This window comes from Clupea harengus, chromosome 21 (genome assembly GCF_900700415.2).
Source record: "Clupea harengus chromosome 21, Ch_v2.0.2, whole genome shotgun sequence".
Lineage (NCBI taxonomy): Eukaryota > Metazoa > Chordata > Actinopteri > Clupeiformes > Clupeidae > Clupea > Clupea harengus.
This window is the reverse complement of record NC_045172.1, coordinates 13,733,393-13,752,081: the sequence shown is the minus strand read 5'-3', so window position 1 is coordinate 13,752,081 and position 18,689 is coordinate 13,733,393. Positions and strand designations below refer to the sequence as shown.

The window sequence follows — 18,689 nt, the reverse complement described above, 5'->3', positions numbered from 1 at the left end:
GTTTATCTTTTGGAGAACTAACAGGGTATTGTGATGAATTGAACAAACACTATTTGTTTTTAAAAATGTCTGTTTGACATTAACTATTTTTAGCTCCCTTCTCTGGCATTTTGCCCCAGGCTGCTGGCTTCTTGTCAAAAGACTGTCGACAGTGAACACTGAAGGGTTTCAGTGCCACACCATATATATAATCATTAACTACTAACAGTATTCAACATTTAAAGACATTACAATGGGGGAATCCTCCGGATTTTAAGGAGAGAGAGAGGAGAGGCGAACCATTACCACGATGACCAGAAATGTTTGTTGTGTGATTAGTTATGTCACATCCACCCTGAGAGACTCAGTGCATTTCATCATTCATCGTATGTCTCTCACCTGCTTTGTGCCTTAAAAGACACCATGTCCAAAAAAGGAAAGAGCAGCTAGTAAGCAGTTAGTCAAAGTTGGTGTCAGATTGGGGATCATTGGTCTGAGTCCCAACCAGGCTAAACCAGCCTTATTACATGTAAATGAGGCAGAGAGAGAGAGGAACGATAAAGCCCAAACAGGTTGTCATAATGAGCGCCCAGAGAACATGTCAGAGAGCTCCACTCAGCCTCTCCAAATGGGCCAGTGGCCATTCAGCAGCTGCTCCTCTAACAAGGAGCTCTCCATCACAGGTCAAAGGTCATCTTTGTTCTATTGATGGGACTAAGTAGTGAGAGCAGGTGCACACATATACATACCTACTCACACAGTTCTCTCTGTCTGCTGTGTGTGGTCAGTGATTTTTTCTTTTATTTCTATCAATAATGTTTTTATGAGTTTGGTAAGTATGTCTTGCTTTTTGGTATGCTCTTATTCTCTTATTCTATAGACACATTTGTGCATGGACATCTTATTTTCTTTTCATATCTCTGCTTAGCGCTGTGTCATTCATGTGCTTTGTTTCCTTTTTTGACATTTCAACAGAAATGCTGACAACTTTGGTCTAAGTACAAGGCAGCATGTTTCTTTTTCATGTCTGTCTTCCTTTAGGCATTTACATACCCTTCATACTGGCTGGACTAAGTGGCCATCAGAGCAGTCGTGGAGGCTTAGTTTCTTTATGGCTTTGTCTAAAGTGACCTTCTTCTGAGAGGCTGGGGAGACGTGGTGGGCCGTCTGAAGACGCATAGAGCTGCAGGTGCACGACTCATCACAAGCCGGTGCCATTTATGCTATGTTAAGCCTCTCTCTGTGTGTGTGTGTGTGTGTGTGTGTGTGTGTGCCGGCGCGTGCGCGCGTGTGTATGTGTGTGTTTTTCTCTCTTCCTGTGTGTGCGTGTCTGTCTGTTTGTGTGTCTGTCTGTGTGTGTGTGTGCGCTTGTTTTTGTATGTGTGTGTCTTTCTCTCTTCCTGTCTGTGTGTGTGTGTGTGTCATACAGCGTCACCTCACAATACCTCCTCTCCCTCCTTTATAATACCGAATAACAAGGGCATGCTATTGAATGAAGAAGCTCTGCATTTGTAAATGAAGACAAGTAGGCTGTTTAATAAGTTAAAACTGAGTGCTCTTAACATATACCCCTGTCAATAAGGATATGACATTCAATACTCGCCAACAGCTGCAGCAATCACTTATACCTTTGGTAAAAACTAGGGCTATACACAGACCCCTTAAATTATAGTGGCTTGCTACAAATGCAGTCCACAGACTGATGTCACACACGGCAAACATCATCACAGTGATATTGTATTGCATCATTCAAAGCATCATCAATGAGTCATATTCTACAACTTTACTTGCAAATGAAGACAGAGTATTCCTCTGTCATACTCAACAGATGATTGCATTAGGATGTAGTTTTACAATCGACACTTATAGATTGTTAAGATTATTCTTACTTGTCCCATTTTTGTTATTTTGGTGCCAGCTGAGGAAACAAGAGTGTAACTCCATGATGTCAATATCAGTATCACTCTATGGTTAATGTTAGAACTGAGAGAAATACCAAATGCTCTGAAACATTGTAACATTACAGTACGGCTTTTCTAATACAAATAAGGTCTTCATCTGTCCCTACATTAGATTAACATTAATACAACTGAACACTTATTTGCCTTTTTGCTGTATGTGTGTGTGTGTGTGTGTGTGTGTGTGTGTGTGTGTGTGTGTGTGTGTGTGTGTGTGTGTGTGTGTGTGTGTGTGTGTGTGTGTGTGTGTGTGTGTGTGTGTGTGTATATGTATATATGTGTTTGTGTGTGTGTGGTTAATATGTTTGTACATAATGCAGTTGTTTGCACTGTTACTTGTCTGCCCCTTTGCCAAGGGACTTACTGGTTTCCCACGCTGATCTCCTCTGGGCCTGTAGTGGCTGCCACGGGGAGGCTTGTGGCCGATTACCAGCCCAACCCAGTTTAATTACTGTTTATTTTATCCCACAGTGGAGGAGGGAATACTTTGTGCTCCAGCTCTCTGTCCCTCTCCTCCCTCTCACTATCTTCTCGGTCCGCCACTTGCTCACCCTATTCCCTTTGTTTTTAGATGGCTGATTTCAAGTTGTTGTTTTTTACGCTGAAACAGTAAAAAAGAGTTGTGGTGGTGAATTTTAGACAAAGAAAGAAACGTTGGGAAGATGAGCTAAGCCAGAACACCCACAGTTTGGCTCGTGTGCAACCATTAAACTCTGAGCTGAACGCTATATTGGGTCTATTTTGGAAGCCCAGAGCTGTAGTCATCTTTCATAAAAGTTCTCTAGAAATGTGGTTACTTGCTCTAAATTAGCAATGTCTTGCACCCCATATAGAACAATACACCATCATCTCAGAGTTCTCTGTAGAATGTATGGGGTTCTGCTATGAGGGAATGCAGATGAACCTTTGGCCCTGGATCCTGAAAAATATATTTTAATTTAGAAAAGCGCATAACTTAATGTATGGATGCTACTGTGTATGAATAAATTACTATGTCAATGATACTTGTGAGTGCTCAATAACTTGCTGTTTAATTTGCTTTATTAAATAAATGTAGGAATTGTATTGGCTATGCCAGGGGAGAATACATTGCACTCTACTCAATTATGTTGCCTACTGGAGTTGCCTTCTGTCTGCGTCTTGTCCCGGTGCCAGAGGCGTTAGATAGATTTCCATTGCCTGAGGAGGAAGAGATGAAAGTGCACAATTCCATCTGATATCTCTGTATGCGCGGAATGTTAACACTGCTACTGTCACCTCTTCTGTGCTGACAGGTGGCGTTCTGAGCACGAAATACACTGGTCACGTGGTCTGCTCGGATAGCAAACATGGCGGCACCCATTGCCGGGAAGTGGTCTTACAAATCCGGTAAGAGCTAAAATAGTGCAGGTTTAACGGTACTGATACATGTCAGCGAAGCGAAGTTCTGTATTCCATTCATTTCTGTTGGAGGCAGGCGATTGTGACCTAGACGAACGAATTGGGCGAAGCGAGCGAAAAAAGTTGTGTTGGGTTGTTCTTTACCTCAATGAACTGCAAGTGCTTGCTAAGTAGGCTATCACAGTAACTGAATGTTGGTTTGGTGCTTTTGTCATAGAAACCCTGGCTGATTGTGGCAGAATTTCTAAAACACCAGCCGAATAAACTGAACATTAAGTAGGGCCCATAGCAGTTATTTTGCCGATAATTGGGTAGACTGTAACGACAGACATGTCGGCATATCTACCACTTCGAGAACACGGCGTTCTTTGTGCCTAACTATTTTTATAGTCACATCGTCAGACCGATCGGTAGGCTGTTGTTTCTGTATACGCATAACTCGCAAACTCCCCAAAACAAGCTCAGCTGTAATGCATCTGGCTATTATTTTATTATGTTGACATCATGTTCACAATGGGTGTCTGTCTGTGTGTGCGCATTAGAAGTTGTGTGTGAATTTCAGAGAGATTGTTGAGTAGTGTATCCTGCATGGGAGGCAGAAATGGTTAGATAGCCTACACTTAATTACAGGCACACACATTAGGGTGCACTCTTGCTTTTCACCACTATGCACTAGCAAACACACACACACACACACGCACGCACACACACGCACACACACTCACACCACATCCTCATCTCAGATTCCAGCACCACCCTCTACATGAACACACACTCCACCACCCCACACACACGGCCATATCCACACATACACAGAGAGAGAGAGAGAGAGAGAGAGAGAGAGAAGAACAGACACTTACACAAACAATTTCCTTGCCAAAACCTTAACAGCTGTTTCTGAGCACACCACCATATTCTTCCTCTGTTCTGTACTCCCTTCACCTTGTATCCTATCCCTCCACTTCCCTTTCCAACCGCCTCTCTTTCTCTCTTCTTACCATTTCTCTGATGTGTCATGGCATTGTGGAATAAATCACTTCATTATTTTTGCACAGACTGCATGAGTCTATTTCAGAAACCCAATTGTCAGGGAACCTGATGTGAGTTTCAGTGTCTTGGCCAAGGAGGTTATGTTTCCAGGGCCGTTTGTTTGTTTTTGTTTGTTTGTTTGTTTGAGGAGGATGTAAACACTACTGGGCAGATTTTCATGAAACTTAGTGGAGGGGGTGTAGCTTGGGTTAAGGAAGAACCCACTAAATTGTGGAGCGGATCCGTATCACGGGCGGATCCACAAAAGATGATGAACAGAACATTGCGAGATGGCCTTGGCAGAGGTCTATGCTCCCCTTCTACTTTTAGGCATGGTGATTATTTAAATAACTATATGGTTTTGGTTTAAGATGGAGCATAGTGAGCTCATGGATGTTCCTCTGTGCAACTGCATGTTGATGGTGGATGATGCTGTAGAGGGCACTGTGGTGCTGAGATACTGACTGCTGCAACGTGTGTGTGTGTGTGTGTGTGTGTGTGTGTGTGTGTGTGTGTGTGTGTGTGTGTGTGTGTGTGTGTGTGTGTGTGTGTGTGTGTGTGTGTGTGTGTGTGTGTGTGTGTGTGTGTGTGTGTGTGTGTGTGTGTGTGTGTGTGTGTGTGTGTGTGTGTGTGTGTGTGTGTGTAAGACAGACAGACACACAGATAGAGTGTGTGTGTTGGCTCTATATATACAGAGAGTGGACTGCAGTACCATGTCTTTAGCTCAATCTGCTGTAGGTTGGCCCGCCACTCCAGACCATGGTTTGTCCTGGGGTTGCCCTCTGTGTGCGTATTATGTATGAGTGAACACCATGTGACCATTGTATCACTTCAACTTTTAAGTTTTCAAAAGCTTTATTGGCATGATGCATTTAAGTATTCATATTGTCAAAGCTTTAACAATGTGTGTACCAAAAGTAGTTCAGGACTAGTAGAAAGTCCAACAACAAGTATTAACAGTCAGTCAAACAAACTCTCTGCTTACTCCAGACCATGGTTTGTCCCGGGCTTGCCCTCTCTGTGCATATAATATGTGTGAATGTAGCTTGATACCTCATATCCACGTGTATCTCTACCTGCTGCAGGTTGGCCTGTGTTACTCCAGAGGGGGACATGGCGCCGGATGTGCCCCCCACTCTCCCAGCAGCGCCCAGCTAGTCTGCAGTGCCCCCCACGCCGCTGCTTCTTCTGGAGGAAGTGGCGTAGCTCCCACAACGTGGTGCGCCCCGCTGTGGTGCGACCTGCCTACGCTGTGCCCAAAGTAATTACCCATAATTCACCATCCAGCTGGGGCTCTTTTTTTTCACCATCACCACCACCTCCCAAGCTCTATTATGACTCAAAGGGGCCTGTAGGTCTGCCATTGTGGATCAGACTACATCACCATGTCCGTCCATGTTGGCTCAGAGATTATGTTTAAGCAGCGTGGAACAGATTAGATTAGGTAGATTCAGTATTGCATTTTGAGGTTTATGATAGATTGGTCCACTATTATAGCTCAAATGTAGGTACCACATCCCGTAATTGTGGTTCAGTGATGGTGATTTAGTTTTTTGTAACATTTTGTTATTTTTTAAAGATAGGATGTCTTTTTAAATGTTGCTGCAACATTCAATGTAAATTGCATGAATGGGAAAGCTTTGAAGAACAAAGGGACTAGGTTGATTTGTGGTGGATGGACCTAAAACTCTGGGTTTATGATTCTGTGTGATGAGCCCTCTTCAGATGTCTCTGATTCTAAGCACTTTGTTATAACTGTCTCTCTCTCTGTGCTTGCTTGTGTGTGTGCGCGTGTGTTTTGTGTGATCACAGGAGAGGATGCTAAATCATTGGACAGTTACAGCCCCTCTTTCTCTCATCTTTTTCCACACCATATACACACAGAGCATCCCAAGTCATCAAATGCTTTAGACTGCATTCTGGTTTATTTTGTTCATTTATTCATTTTAACGAGATTCTGTCCCAAAAGCCAGAACAAAGCAAAGGCAGGATAGATATAGAAGCATTGATCTCTCATCTGAAAGACCCATATTTTACTTCCCGCCTGGTCTGTTGAATTTCCGCCTTTTTCCAGTTTTATCCACATTCCTCTTCCTATATTTTTTCCTCTTATATCTGTTATTCATAAATTGTTAAGATATAATATAAAGAACAATGACACTCTTTGGACCAACGGTTGAACAGACAAGTGCTGTCATGACAAACCTTGATATTGTTAGGAACTTCAACTTGTTTCTCTCTCTTATCCTCTCCCCCTTTTCTCTTTCTCTCTTTCTCTCTTTCACTCTTTTCTCTCTTCTCTCTAGCACATCCAGAGGCCTGAATATGTGTCTTCCAGGTCAGTTCCTGATTGGCCAGACTACATTGAGATTAAGGATGAGGAGCAGATTGAGGGTATGAAGAGCGCCTGCCAACTCGCCAGACACATACTGCTGCTGGCGGGAAGAAGTCTCAAGGTAATTGGGGAGTGTGTGTTGTCTGTGTGTGTGTGTGTGCTAATGCACATGAGTTTGGTTAGACTCTCCACAAGTGTGTGTCTGTGTGTGTTTTGTGTGTTTCTGTGTGCTTTGAGTCAAGTGAATATCTATGAAGTTTAACTGTTCCCAAAGGTTGGCATGACGACAGATGAGGTAGATTTCATCGTCCATCAGGAGGCCGTCCGGCACAATGCATACCCCTCCCCACTGCACTACGGGGGTTTCCCCAAATCTGTCTGCACCTCTGTCAACAATGTGGTGTGTCATGGCATACCAGACAGGTGTGTGTGTGTCTCTGTGTCTCTCTCTCTCTCTCTAAAGTGTAGGCTCTTGGCTCTTGGTGTCTTGTGCACACAGTTTGGCAGTAACTGATTTTCCTTTCATTCCACAGCCGTCGGCTTGAAGATGGCGATATTATCAACATCGATGTGACTGTGAGTGCTCGCTTAAGAAACATACTAACATACACATATGAACTAACACTCTCATGTGTACATGTTCACACTTAATATACACACGTTCCCATATATCCTTACATAATATACACATATTCTAGATACACACTAAAATGCTTTCACATATATACACACACACACACACACACACACACAAATAAGCAGCTGTTCTATATATGGAGTTTCTCGCTGTCTCTCAGGTTTACCTGGAGGGTTACCATGGAGACACATCAGAGACATTTCTTATTGGTTCCGTGGATGAGGTGGGGAAGAAGCTGGTGGATGTGGCAAGGCGTTGTCGTGACGAGGCCATCGCCGCCTGCAGACCTGGTCAACCGCTTTGTGTCATCGGCAACACAATCAGGTGTGTTTTTTTTATGTGTGTTGTGTCCCACTCAAGTTCTCGAAGCCTGAAAGTCCAACGTGAGCTGACATCCCTTGAAAAAAAGTTGCCATATGGGTTAAAAACAAACTCACACATGTACAAACACAAAGGTGACTTTCTCTTTACATCAGCACATACCCAAACATGAAAAAGCCATGTGTCTCCCACATGAGAACATATATTAAAAATGCACCTGTGCCAATTTGTGTAAAATAAACACATAGTCCTCCACGTGGTACATGGCATGGGTCAACAGCCATCAAGGGGATGCTGTGAGTCAATATTTCTATATAGGTACCGTTGCCACAGGTAGACTAGACCTGTCCTAGTTAGGGAATTGCACTGCATAAATAGTCATATAGATATAAGCAAGCAAGATGGACTTTCGCCTTGCCTCTAACAGAGGCACTGACAGCATGGGCTCCTACTACCCTGCAGTCCTGTTCAAAGGCTTGTTGTAGATGCTAACGTTTGGTATGGTACTCCTGAGAGTTTCACAATAGTGTGTAAAAGGCCCCATGAAATCAAAATGGGTGTTTCAGTGATGTAAAGAGAGAGTGTGTGTGTGTGTGTGTGTGTGTGTGTGTGTGTGTGTGTGTGTGTGCGTGCGCGTGCGTGTGTGTGTAGGAGGCAGAGAGAGAGTGTGTGTGAAGGAGGCAGAGAGTGATTACAAGGGAAACAGAGAAAGGCGAGTGAATTTTCTGGATGCACTGCTGTTTGACTTAAAAGGCATCTAAACAGGCATTGTGCTGCTGAAAGCATCCAGACAGAGCCATTATGTCTCAAAAGGAGGGAATAATCCCATCTCTCTTTCTCTGCCTCTTTCATCTCTCTGTCTTTTTCTACGCTCAGTCCATCCAGAGGTGTAATAATATGCCGAATCTGCCTTCAGAATGTTAATGCACCACACACTCAAACACACACACACACGCACACACACACAAACTCACACTTACACTAGCACACGAACAGCAGCAGCTACCCAGAGTGCACTGGGCTTTCCATTCTCCATCTAAATTACAGGGTAGTTTTGAAGGTGGTTTTCTATGTGTGTGTGTGTCTGTGTGTCTGTGTATGTGTGTGTGTGTGTGTGTGTGTGTGTGAGCGAGAGTTCCTGCTCCAGTCCTCAAGTGTGTATGTGCTTGTGGTTATGCCTGTGTTATACTTGTGTGTGTGTGTGTGTGTGTGTGTGTGTGTGTGTGTTTGTGTCAGTGAGTGTGTCTGTGCTTGTGTGTGTGTGTGTGTGTCTGTGCTAGTGTGTATCTGTGCTAGTGTGTGTGCACGCGCGTTTCTGTCTGTCTTTAGGAGGTGAAAATTATAGGGTAGCTGCCTCTCGGCATGGAAGAGCGTGCTCCCTATAGGGAGAGAGTGCAGTGCTCTGCATATCTCCCCGTCCCTGCCTGTCAACATGCAGGCACTTGTCTCATCGCAGAGTGCGCCGAATTCATCTCCACTAAGCCACAAGGTCGCCGCAAAGACACTGTGCTCCCAAAAGCCCTCATTTGCATTACAATTGGCTTTTTTTTTTGTTACACAAATACTTTCGTCTTGATAGCCCTGAAGTAGACTTAATAGTTAAAATGCACCAAGTATCCTGAGTGCTGGAGAGTGTTTTTTTAAGGATTTATTTGGTATCGCTGTATGCCCTGTAAAAATCCATGTATTGCGTCACTGTGGCTGGTCCTTCATTCGGCTGTTGTGTTTTTTTAACAGCTCCTGAACTCCAAGCTATTTAACATTTTTACCATTATTGCAAGAATCCTGCTCCAAAATAGTTTAGTTTTTACACACAGCAGTGATATCAAATAAACCATTATTGTAAGAGTCCAGTTCCAAACTAGTTTAGTTTTTACAGATGCTTTGTTTCAGATGGATATACAAATATTTATATGATGTTCACACTCTCCATAATGTGTTCATAAAAAAATACTTACTGGTTTATATTCCATTTAATGGCTGCACTTTAAAGGTTTACCATATATACTGTATTAAATCTTGAAGTTTGTCTAGTCTAAGTCCGATTTCCTCACTGGCTTGACACCACACCCTTGTTTAATTTCCTGCTAGAGGTTTCTCTCAGCCTGTTCCCACAACTGGAGACCACAGTGGAGAGAGAACCAACATGTGAAAGTGTCAGGCTGTGTGGTCGTGTGTGAGTGAGTTTGTTTCTACAGGCACCTACTAACTGAAATAAACCTTTGGTCATTGCAAGGTTTAGGAAGACTAAACTCAGGGGATGTGTAGGAACATGTTATTGTGATATTTCCTGTTGTTATCCCATCTGCCTTGGGAGTCTCCTAGTCTTATAAAAGGAAACACACTGATAGGTGTGATCAAACCAGTCTCAGTTTAGACCTTAACCTACTGAAGAGTTTCTCTGTAGCCCTGCTGTGCTGCCTACAGACCAAAGCTGGACTGGTGTTTGGCTTAGCAACAGTTTTCGAAAGAAGCCTTAAGACATCCTCAAGACATATTCTAACTAGAAGTTGAACTTCATGGAATAAGTCTTAAATACTCACATACATGTACAGGCTGCACAAACACTTTGACCTGTAATGGAAATGTTACATGTTAAAAGTAACATAAACCCTGGGGAAAGGTTGTGTTACATCCCAGTTATCATATCTCCACCTTCATACAGGTTAAATTATATCCCTTGTTATTACAATGTTGTGATACACGGATACACATGGTCTGGATATGCCTGAGCTGTTCCACAAATAATGAAATTGCACTTTCTAACATAACAATTTAAATATTTGTATTCACTTGCCCATTTGTTGGTAATGTCCGTCTGTTTCTGGACCCATTATTGATACATGCAGCTTTTATAAGGACTACAGACTACACATTACACACAGAGCGACCAGGGAAATAAAAAAAACCTCCCTGTCTCTTTAAGTCACTCCCTCTTCTCTAGTCCACAGATTTTGTCCTCAGAGGGCTGTGCAATTAAGCCAAGAGGAGAGGAAAATGAGAGAGGGATGAAGAAGAGAGGAGAAGGAGAGAGGGATAAAGAAGAAGAGGAGGGAGAGAAAGTGGTAAACAGAGAGGAGAGGGTGGAGGATCTCCAGTAGCTGGAGGAGTGCTGTTGGACAGAAAGAGAGAGAGAGAGAGAGAGAGGGAGGGTCACCACAAGAGTGTGTTTTATGTGAATATGTTAGTGTGTGTGTGCTTATATGTGAATGTGTATGTGTGTTTATATGTGAGTGTGTGTATGTGTGTTTATATGTGAATGTGTGTGTGTGTTTATATGTGAATGTGTGTGTATGTTTATATGTGAATGTGTTAGTATGTGTGTGTGTGTGTGTGTGTGTGTGTTGAGCGATGGGATGCCAGGTACGGCAGAGAGCAGGTGAGTTGTGTGTTAAGAGGAACTTAAGTGTGGGTATGAGTGCTGACCGTAGTGACGTCCCCTCTGTCTACAGTCATCTCTCAGAGAGGGATGAATATTCATATTTGTGGAGATAATGACAGACTATGTTGTTAGTGTCTTGAGCCTCTGTTGGATTTTACATGCTAACTCACAAATGCGTGCGCGCGCACGCACACACACACACACACTCATACACACACACACACACACACACACAAGTTGCCCATATTCGTAACAAACTTATTTGTCATAATATAGGTCTCTGAGTCAGATAAAAACTCTCTCTCTCTTTCACTCACTCCCTCCCTCCCTCCCTCATTCACACACACTCTTTCCCATCTAAGAATTAAACTGGTTTTCTTTGTCATAATATGGGGCCTAAAATACATGTCTCTCAGTGGGAGAGGCTGTGTCTGTAATTGCTCATTTGGAGAGCGGTAAATGGAGCAGCTGCCCTCCGTTGCTATAGCGATTACCCCAAGCCTGCTGGACAGCTGAAATGTTGATATTTTTCTCAAAAAAACACACACTGTGGTTACGTTAACGTTTTACAAATTAGCTAAGAAATTGTTGTGTTGTGTAATATATTATAGGAAAATGATTTTGAATTTGATCTATTCGCCATTTGTCAATGCTGGATGTGAAAATAAACAGCTCTGTTTTTCACATACACAAACTAACAAAATGAGAATAACAGTATAACAATAATGGTTTCCTTAAATGAGTAGCCTACAATACCCATACATGAAGCTCAATGTAGACTGAAAGAGCACTATCGAATGAGCAATACAATGCTTGACATTTCAGTATGTAATACAGCACTCTCTGGTAGTCTTAATAAATATGAAATGCTATCGTTGCTTTTCTTTCTTTCCTCTGCTGCAGTGACATAGCTGGTACCCATGGGTTTCGTGTATGTCCCTACTTCATTGGTCATGGAATCGGGTCCTTTTTTCACGGACACCCAGAGATATGGCACCATGGTGAGGCGTATGCTGTGAAATGCTTTTAAGCCAATTATTAGGAACTTATACAATACATTACATTACATTACATCCATAATCGCTAAGGTTTTTCACCGTTTCAGAGATGGATGAAATCTGTGATTTAAGTGTTCCTCAAAGAATGGTCCTGTCTTTAAAGAAGGAAAGAGGAGGCGTATTACTGTTATACAAAGAGGATTTGTTTCTGCATCATAGCATTGCTTACTAACATTTAAAAAAAGCCTTTTTTTTTTTTTTTTGCAACCTCACACTTTGTTGTTCCAACAAGGATCTGAGTGAATTGTATAGCTTTTTAAAGAATTGTTTGAAAAAGTTGTATTTATAACTGTTATTCCCCTCAGACATTTATTTTGTCATCACTTCTAAACAAACTGATTTAACAGACTTGATTCACTTCACTTGATTGATATACTTTATAGTAACGGGTGTCCTTGCGTCTTACCCATAAATTATCATTCTGAAAGAGCAGCTTTTATTTACAAATCAAATTTCATAGATGATGATGATCATGCCATAATGTATTGCGTGCTGAAGAAATGTTGTTCGGAAGTGACAAACCTGTTACTTATATGTGGATCTTCCCCCTCCTTTACAGCAAATGACAATGACCTACAGATGGAGGAGGGCATGGCCTTCACCATAGGTCAGTGAGTGTGTGATTGTGGCATACATGGGCGGGACAATGATATCTGTCAGCTGACCTTCTCGTTGTAGGTGTGCGCGCATGTGTGTCCTGCATGAGTGTGTGTATAACGATAGCTGTTAGTTGGGCTGTTCGTCGCGGCTACGCATCTGTGGCTTTTTGTTGCTGTAATGTTTCTGTGATTTGCGAGCAAGGCATGCTGTCATACTTCTCAGTTTTTCCTAACAATAACCACAAATGATACATCGTAATGTTGAAAATGTCGTACCTAACGAAAGACGAACATCTTGGGCGCATATTTCGTATTCATTGTATTATAATATTTCATTGCAGAGTTAGTGGGTTAACTTGAGAGCGTGCAAATAAGAACACATAGTTAATTTTGATTTTATTTTTATTATTACATCCCAAATTGAATTCATCAGTTTTTGGACGGGGAAAAGTTGGAAGAGAAGTGGAGAAATTGTGCTAAGCTCAGTTTTGGGTGACCTTTACTAAAGGTAAACAAGATGTTGACTCACAGGGTTGTGTCACACAGTGTAGCTATTTCAGGTCTGGGCTTGTTCCCCTAGTTTAGGAGAAATCACCAGTGTGACACCGTTCTTTCTCTCTCTCCTTCAGAACCCATCCTGATGGAAGGTTCCTCAGAGTTCCACATCCTGAAGGACAAATGGACCGCTGTCTCTGCGGACGATAAAAGGTAACACCCTCACTTCCTTTGCATTCCACTTGACCATTATATTATTAATCCTATAAAACACATAGCCGATTAATCGCATATCACACTAGTAGACTGTAATCATATTCTACGGCTATTAATCATAAGAGGCCTCTACTGATTTGCATTAGCTTTGAATGGGAATGCATGAGGGCTGGGTTAGGTGGGCCAGCCTATCGAAATGATTAGTTCTCGACATTCAGCCCCACTGATTATGGCGGCTCTCAGTGTGGAGTGTGCTAGAGAAGGTTGTGGAGTGGAGGGGCAGAAGTTGAGATGTTACGTAATTATTCAACCGGCTCGCGGTGCGATGGTCGGAAAATATGAATGTGTGTATATGTGTGTTTAGGTGACAGAGACAGAAAGGGATGGAGTGAAAGCAAGAGATGAGTGAATAAGAGAAGGAGAGAGAAGAGGGGGGTGGGGGTGGGGGTCTCCTGATAGGGAATGGTTTTTGATCAGGTTAGATGCTGGGATTAGACAGGGGAACAGTGAGAGGTGAACAGTCATGAGGTCATTTTATTAAGTGGTTATAAGCGAGAGAGAGAGAGAGAGAGAGAGAATGGGGGGAGGAATGGAGGGCAGAGGATGAGAGGAAGAGACCTTTCCTCTCCCAGCATTGTAAGAGGATTCGCAGCTTCAGGCAGTATCCAACAGAACTTGAGACGCTGTGATCGTGTGTGTGTGTGTGTGTGTGTGTGTGTGTGTGTGTGTGTGTGTGTGTGTGTGTGTGTGTGTGTGTGTGTGTGTTTGTGTGTGTCTCCTCAGATCAGCCCAGTTTGAGCACACTGTCGTCATCACTTCTGATGGTGTTGAAATTCTCACCAAGCTTCCTGAAGAGGATTGATATGTGTGTGTGTGTGTGTGTGTGTGTGTGTGTGTGCGTGCGTGCGCCATTTGGGAGAACAGTTATAGACTGTGTGTGTAAATTGTACAGTAAATGTGTGTCAGCATGACTTATTAGGCATTGTTTTTAAAATCCTGCACAGTGGCACTGAAATCCACTCTTCCTTGTAAGCTCGCAATATGAGATATAAGTGAGAATATGTTATTTAAGTAAAATGTTGTCTTTCTTTAAAAAGCCTACTGTAATTATTAATCTCCATTATCTCTCTAGTGCACTGTAATAAAAGGTTAATGTGAGGCCATGGGTAGAGTTGGTATAATATTGAAATGGATATTGTTTTTATTTGGTTCAGAAGCTTCTTTTTTATTTTTAGGTCAGTGAAACCTGGAGTGAATAATTTTTCTGGAGTAAATTATTTAAGTTTAAACATAATTTCTTTATTTTATTTGCATTCATGGGGATTTCACCAAGGTAGATTTTTCTGCCATTCCCTTGGCTTGCCTTGACCATCGCAAATCTCGTTACATCCAATTAGCCGAATGCATTTTTCTCCGTGTCTGCCTGTCTGATGAGGTTACTGCAGAGGTAATGCCGTTATGAACATCTGACTGGCGGGATATACAAGCTAACGAGCTGGATGTGTTGTGATTGAGATGCTATATGCGATGTGTGCTTGCTGTATGAGCCACATCTAATATCATCAAGCGAAAACAGTCCAACGTCTCCCTGAGGTAATGTGAACGATTTTATGCCATGCTGGTAGGGCATTACCTTCACGCTAGTGAAACGAACAAAATGGTATATGATTTTATAATGTCACAGTTAAGTGAATTAAAGCCGGCAAAAAATGAGGGCTTTCGGTATTGCGGTATTGGCCTGGTTATTTTGTTTTCAGTGCATCAGTGTTTGAATTACGATTTTTATCTAAGACTAAATTATTATGACTCAATGGAATAGCCTATTTATAATGTTAAAATGTATAAATGTTAATACCCAGTAGGCTATACCATGCATGTTCTTGAGGTTACCTTCAGGTTCCATGACAACAGGTATACTCAACTCAGTGAAGAAATATTTTGTAATGGGAAATTTACAATTGCTAGCAATTAACAGTTTAAGTATCCGGTCAATTACGCACGAGACATGCAAATTCGTCGCTCATGATACGCTAATGAAACAGCTGTGGTCCACTGAAACAGGCTTCTGCATAATTAACCATATAAAGATCAACTCAAAGACCTACGAAGTTACCTGGTACAGATCTGTTACATCTCTTATGTCCACATTATAGACATTCACTGATGCGCAGTCAAAGCTTGAGGGGCTCTGCATATGCATTATTCGGTATTTTTGATAAAGAATACATTGTAGCCTACATAGGATAAATCTCAATAAAATTTTTAAATAAAAATTATAAAGACCAATATTTCGATATTAACTCTTGAACACATAATATTTAGTAATAGCATCTGCTCACTCCTTAACATGTGAACAGGTTGGAATATATGGATTAGCGATAAACACGCGCATTACTCAGACCACAGACTGAATTTCACGACCAATGGCAGCATCTCGTATATACAGCAAGCCAATCAGATCACGTCGAATACACTGCTCGTCGTGATACAAAGCAGTTGCTTCAAGACATTTTACTGCAGGTTGGTCAAAAAAGTTCGCTTTTTGTAAGGATTCTTTACTGACAAAGCTTGAGGAAAGAAAGGTGGCTTGGTAACATCATTCCTTGCCCCTTTGAAAATGCACAACAGAAGACAACACGAGGTCGGACATTCCACTATCTCCAACTTGGAATGAGCGCGATGCCATAACAACAGAAGCTCCCCCACAGACAAACCGCTGCTCATGGATTGCTGCGGGTCTCCGCAATCGTCGCCGGTGGCACACTTCTCCATTGGGGCCATTGCGCACGAGATGTCTTACGGAAACGCATCTTCCGTCCCCCATCCGCTTGGATATACCTGTTCTCAGCAGAGCCCGGTGCCTTATTCCGGCGCCGTTCAAACCCCTAGTTTAACCGAGACAGGTAAGAAAACACCACTCTCTCTTACAGTAATCTCTTGACACACAACTGCGGTTTGCACAACAGTCGAGCAACAGTTGAGAACAGTTGAGAAATCATCATGACATTAGCGTTAGTAATGATTTCATACGAATGTTCAGAAACCACATATCCAGCCTGTAATAACAGATAATTATATCTGAATGCTTGCTCATGCTTGGACAGAAATGACCTCATCACAGATTGCGCACGCATTTTGTTACCACCTGTAGGATCAAAGCCGGAAAGAAGTGAGATAGTGGGCGGCGGACTGGTGCGCTTCAACGGCAAAGGGAAGAAGATTCGCCGGCCCAGAACCATCTACTCCAGCGCGCAGCTGCAAGCGCTCAACGGGCGCTTCGCGCTGACGCAGTACCTGGCGCTGCCAGAGAGAGCCGAACTCGCTGCGTCATTAGGGATCACGCAAACGCAGGCACGTCAAAATGGCCTAATCCATTAACTATTTAATTTGATTTCCAATGAAAGCATTTGTTGTCTATTGCCAGCAGAACAATCCGTTGTTAATTCAATTGAAACTTCTGTTTTGTTGACCTCTTTTTTGTCTCAGGAAACCACAATCAGTGTACATGCCTGCATTTTTGTGATTGTGTTATTTCTTTCACAGGTTAAAATATGGTTTCAGAACAAAAGGTCCAAGTTTAAGAAAATCATCAAGCAGGGACGAGGAACCCTTGAAACCACAACACAAATAGCTGAACCAGGGCTATCTGCCACCACACTGCCCAGCACGTCGGTGTGGAACTCCTACCTCACATCTTACGCGGATTCCACCGAGCCAACGATGGTCTCTTACGTATCCGAGTACAATAGCTGGTACCAGACAGTCCACCAGGAGGACACTCAGCATACCCAATTGATATGAACGTTACCTACACAGTTGTGGGACCATACGTTTGCTCGGACAGTGAGACTTTCAACGATTCTATTCTAATTGAGAAACGGGTTGGGTTTGATGGTTGTGATACAGAACACCTGAAACTTTTGTGTTCTCTTGCAAAAGCGTTGTGCTCCCAACCGATAATAATCAGGCCTACATAATTTCACAAAACGTCTGCTTTCTCTTGGAACAGATACATTCGCTGCGAGGTACCGCACATATTTTGCGGGGAAGGAGAGCCCCACATGTAAGGCAAAGATATTTGTGAAGACGCTCAAACCTTTTCACAGGATAAAATGCAGCACAAAATATAATTTATTTCCGTAATTTATGACCATAGGGGCTCAATGCTGTGACACGTCAGTCAGAAAGCCTGGCTGTTCCACATTCTGGAGGACAAGGCCTACCTCAATGAACGCGTATGCTGTGATGTAGGCTGACCAAGCTAATGAACACTGAATCCTGCAGGCCGTTATTTTCTGTTATGACTGTTTCTTTTTGTAGGATTTTCAATTCTGTAATCACTTTATTTTTCTTACTCTTCTTAATTATACGTTGTTTCAGTTTTCTTTCAACACTCAGAATACTGAATATGATTTGTTGTAGACTACAGAATTAAAGCATAACCTAATATTTAGCAATCATCAAATAGTGTTTTATTTCTTCCCAGTGATGGTGAGACACAAATGAATGAATGAAAAAATGTACAGCTTTCTTTCAGCATTCTTTGTGTCAAATGAATATTGTAGTCTAATTAAAGTAGCCTGTGTGCATTACTTCAACCCACGGACATTTGCAAGTGCTGAAATGATCACAGTTGACCATTAGATTTTGTAATACTATAAAGCTTGTTTTATTATTATTTGTGTCATATTTAATGATGGCAAGCTCTTCAGTTCGAAATGCCTTTTTCGTTTTCTTCTCCTGTCTCTTTCCCGCTGCGACAGACTACACAGACGCGTGCAGCTGCAGAAGCGCGCGTGGGTTGGCCCACTGATGGCGGGCGGGCGAGCGAGCACCCACTAAATAGAAACGTAATTACAGTCATTTCTCTTTTATTCATTCTCTCGCGTTTTCCATCGTTACGGCAATTATGAGCAATTTTCTGCCGGTCAGGGAATCCTTTCAGTCTAACAAAAGATAGAGGGAGATGGAGAGAGAGAAGGAGAGTTCGGTCTTTTAAAAGGCGGAAAATAGGTGCACGGCTATTTCTGTCGCTTTTCTGGCAAATTGCTTTCAGGTGCTAGTGTGATGTAGGGGGTTTGCTGCCTCAGTGAGGTATAGACGCGTAGCCTACATCAGTGTAAAACTAAATCAATAAGTTAAGACATATCACATTAATATTTGGCTATGGACAATAGCTCGATAACACTGAATTACTCCTTGTAGAAAATGGAAGTAGGATTCTCTCTCTTCTTTCCTCTCTCTCTTCTTTCCTCTCTCTCTCCCATCCTCTCTCTCTCCCATCCTCTCCCTCACTGCCA

The 18,689-nt window shown here is 42.4% G+C and overlaps 2 protein-coding genes across 3 annotated transcripts; both read left to right on the top strand.

Annotated features, from left to right (window-relative positions):
* The first annotated feature begins 1,029 nt into the window (after nucleotides 1-1,029).
* metap1d (methionyl aminopeptidase type 1D (mitochondrial)) lies at nucleotides 1,030-14,485 on the top strand. Of its 2 annotated transcripts, XM_031558773.2 has the most exons (11): nucleotides 1,030-1,168; nucleotides 3,212-3,305; nucleotides 5,432-5,607; nucleotides 6,653-6,802; nucleotides 6,956-7,104; nucleotides 7,215-7,257; nucleotides 7,479-7,642; nucleotides 11,925-12,022; nucleotides 12,639-12,686; nucleotides 13,308-13,386; nucleotides 14,173-14,485. In XM_031558773.2, the coding sequence occupies exons 2-11, from the start codon at nucleotides 3,266-3,268 to the stop codon at nucleotides 14,249-14,251; spliced, it is 1,026 nt and encodes a 341-aa protein (XP_031414633.1). In that variant the 5' UTR covers nucleotides 1,030-1,168; nucleotides 3,212-3,265; the 3' UTR covers nucleotides 14,252-14,485. The 2 variants fall into 2 exon arrangements, with proteins under 2 accessions (XP_031414633.1, XP_012696072.2); XM_012840618.3 differs by lacking the exon at nucleotides 1,030-1,168 and having other exon boundaries at nucleotides 3,161-3,305.
* A 124-nt stretch (nucleotides 14,486-14,609) lies between these two features.
* Nucleotides 14,610-18,067, top strand: LOC105911692 (homeobox protein DLX-1-like). The gene is made up of 2 exons (XM_042702910.1): nucleotides 14,610-16,292; nucleotides 16,541-18,067. The coding sequence occupies exons 1-2, from the start codon at nucleotides 16,112-16,114 to the stop codon at nucleotides 16,765-16,767; spliced, it is 408 nt and encodes a 135-aa protein (XP_042558844.1). The 5' UTR covers nucleotides 14,610-16,111; the 3' UTR covers nucleotides 16,768-18,067.
* Nucleotides 18,068-18,689: the final 622 nt, after the last annotated feature.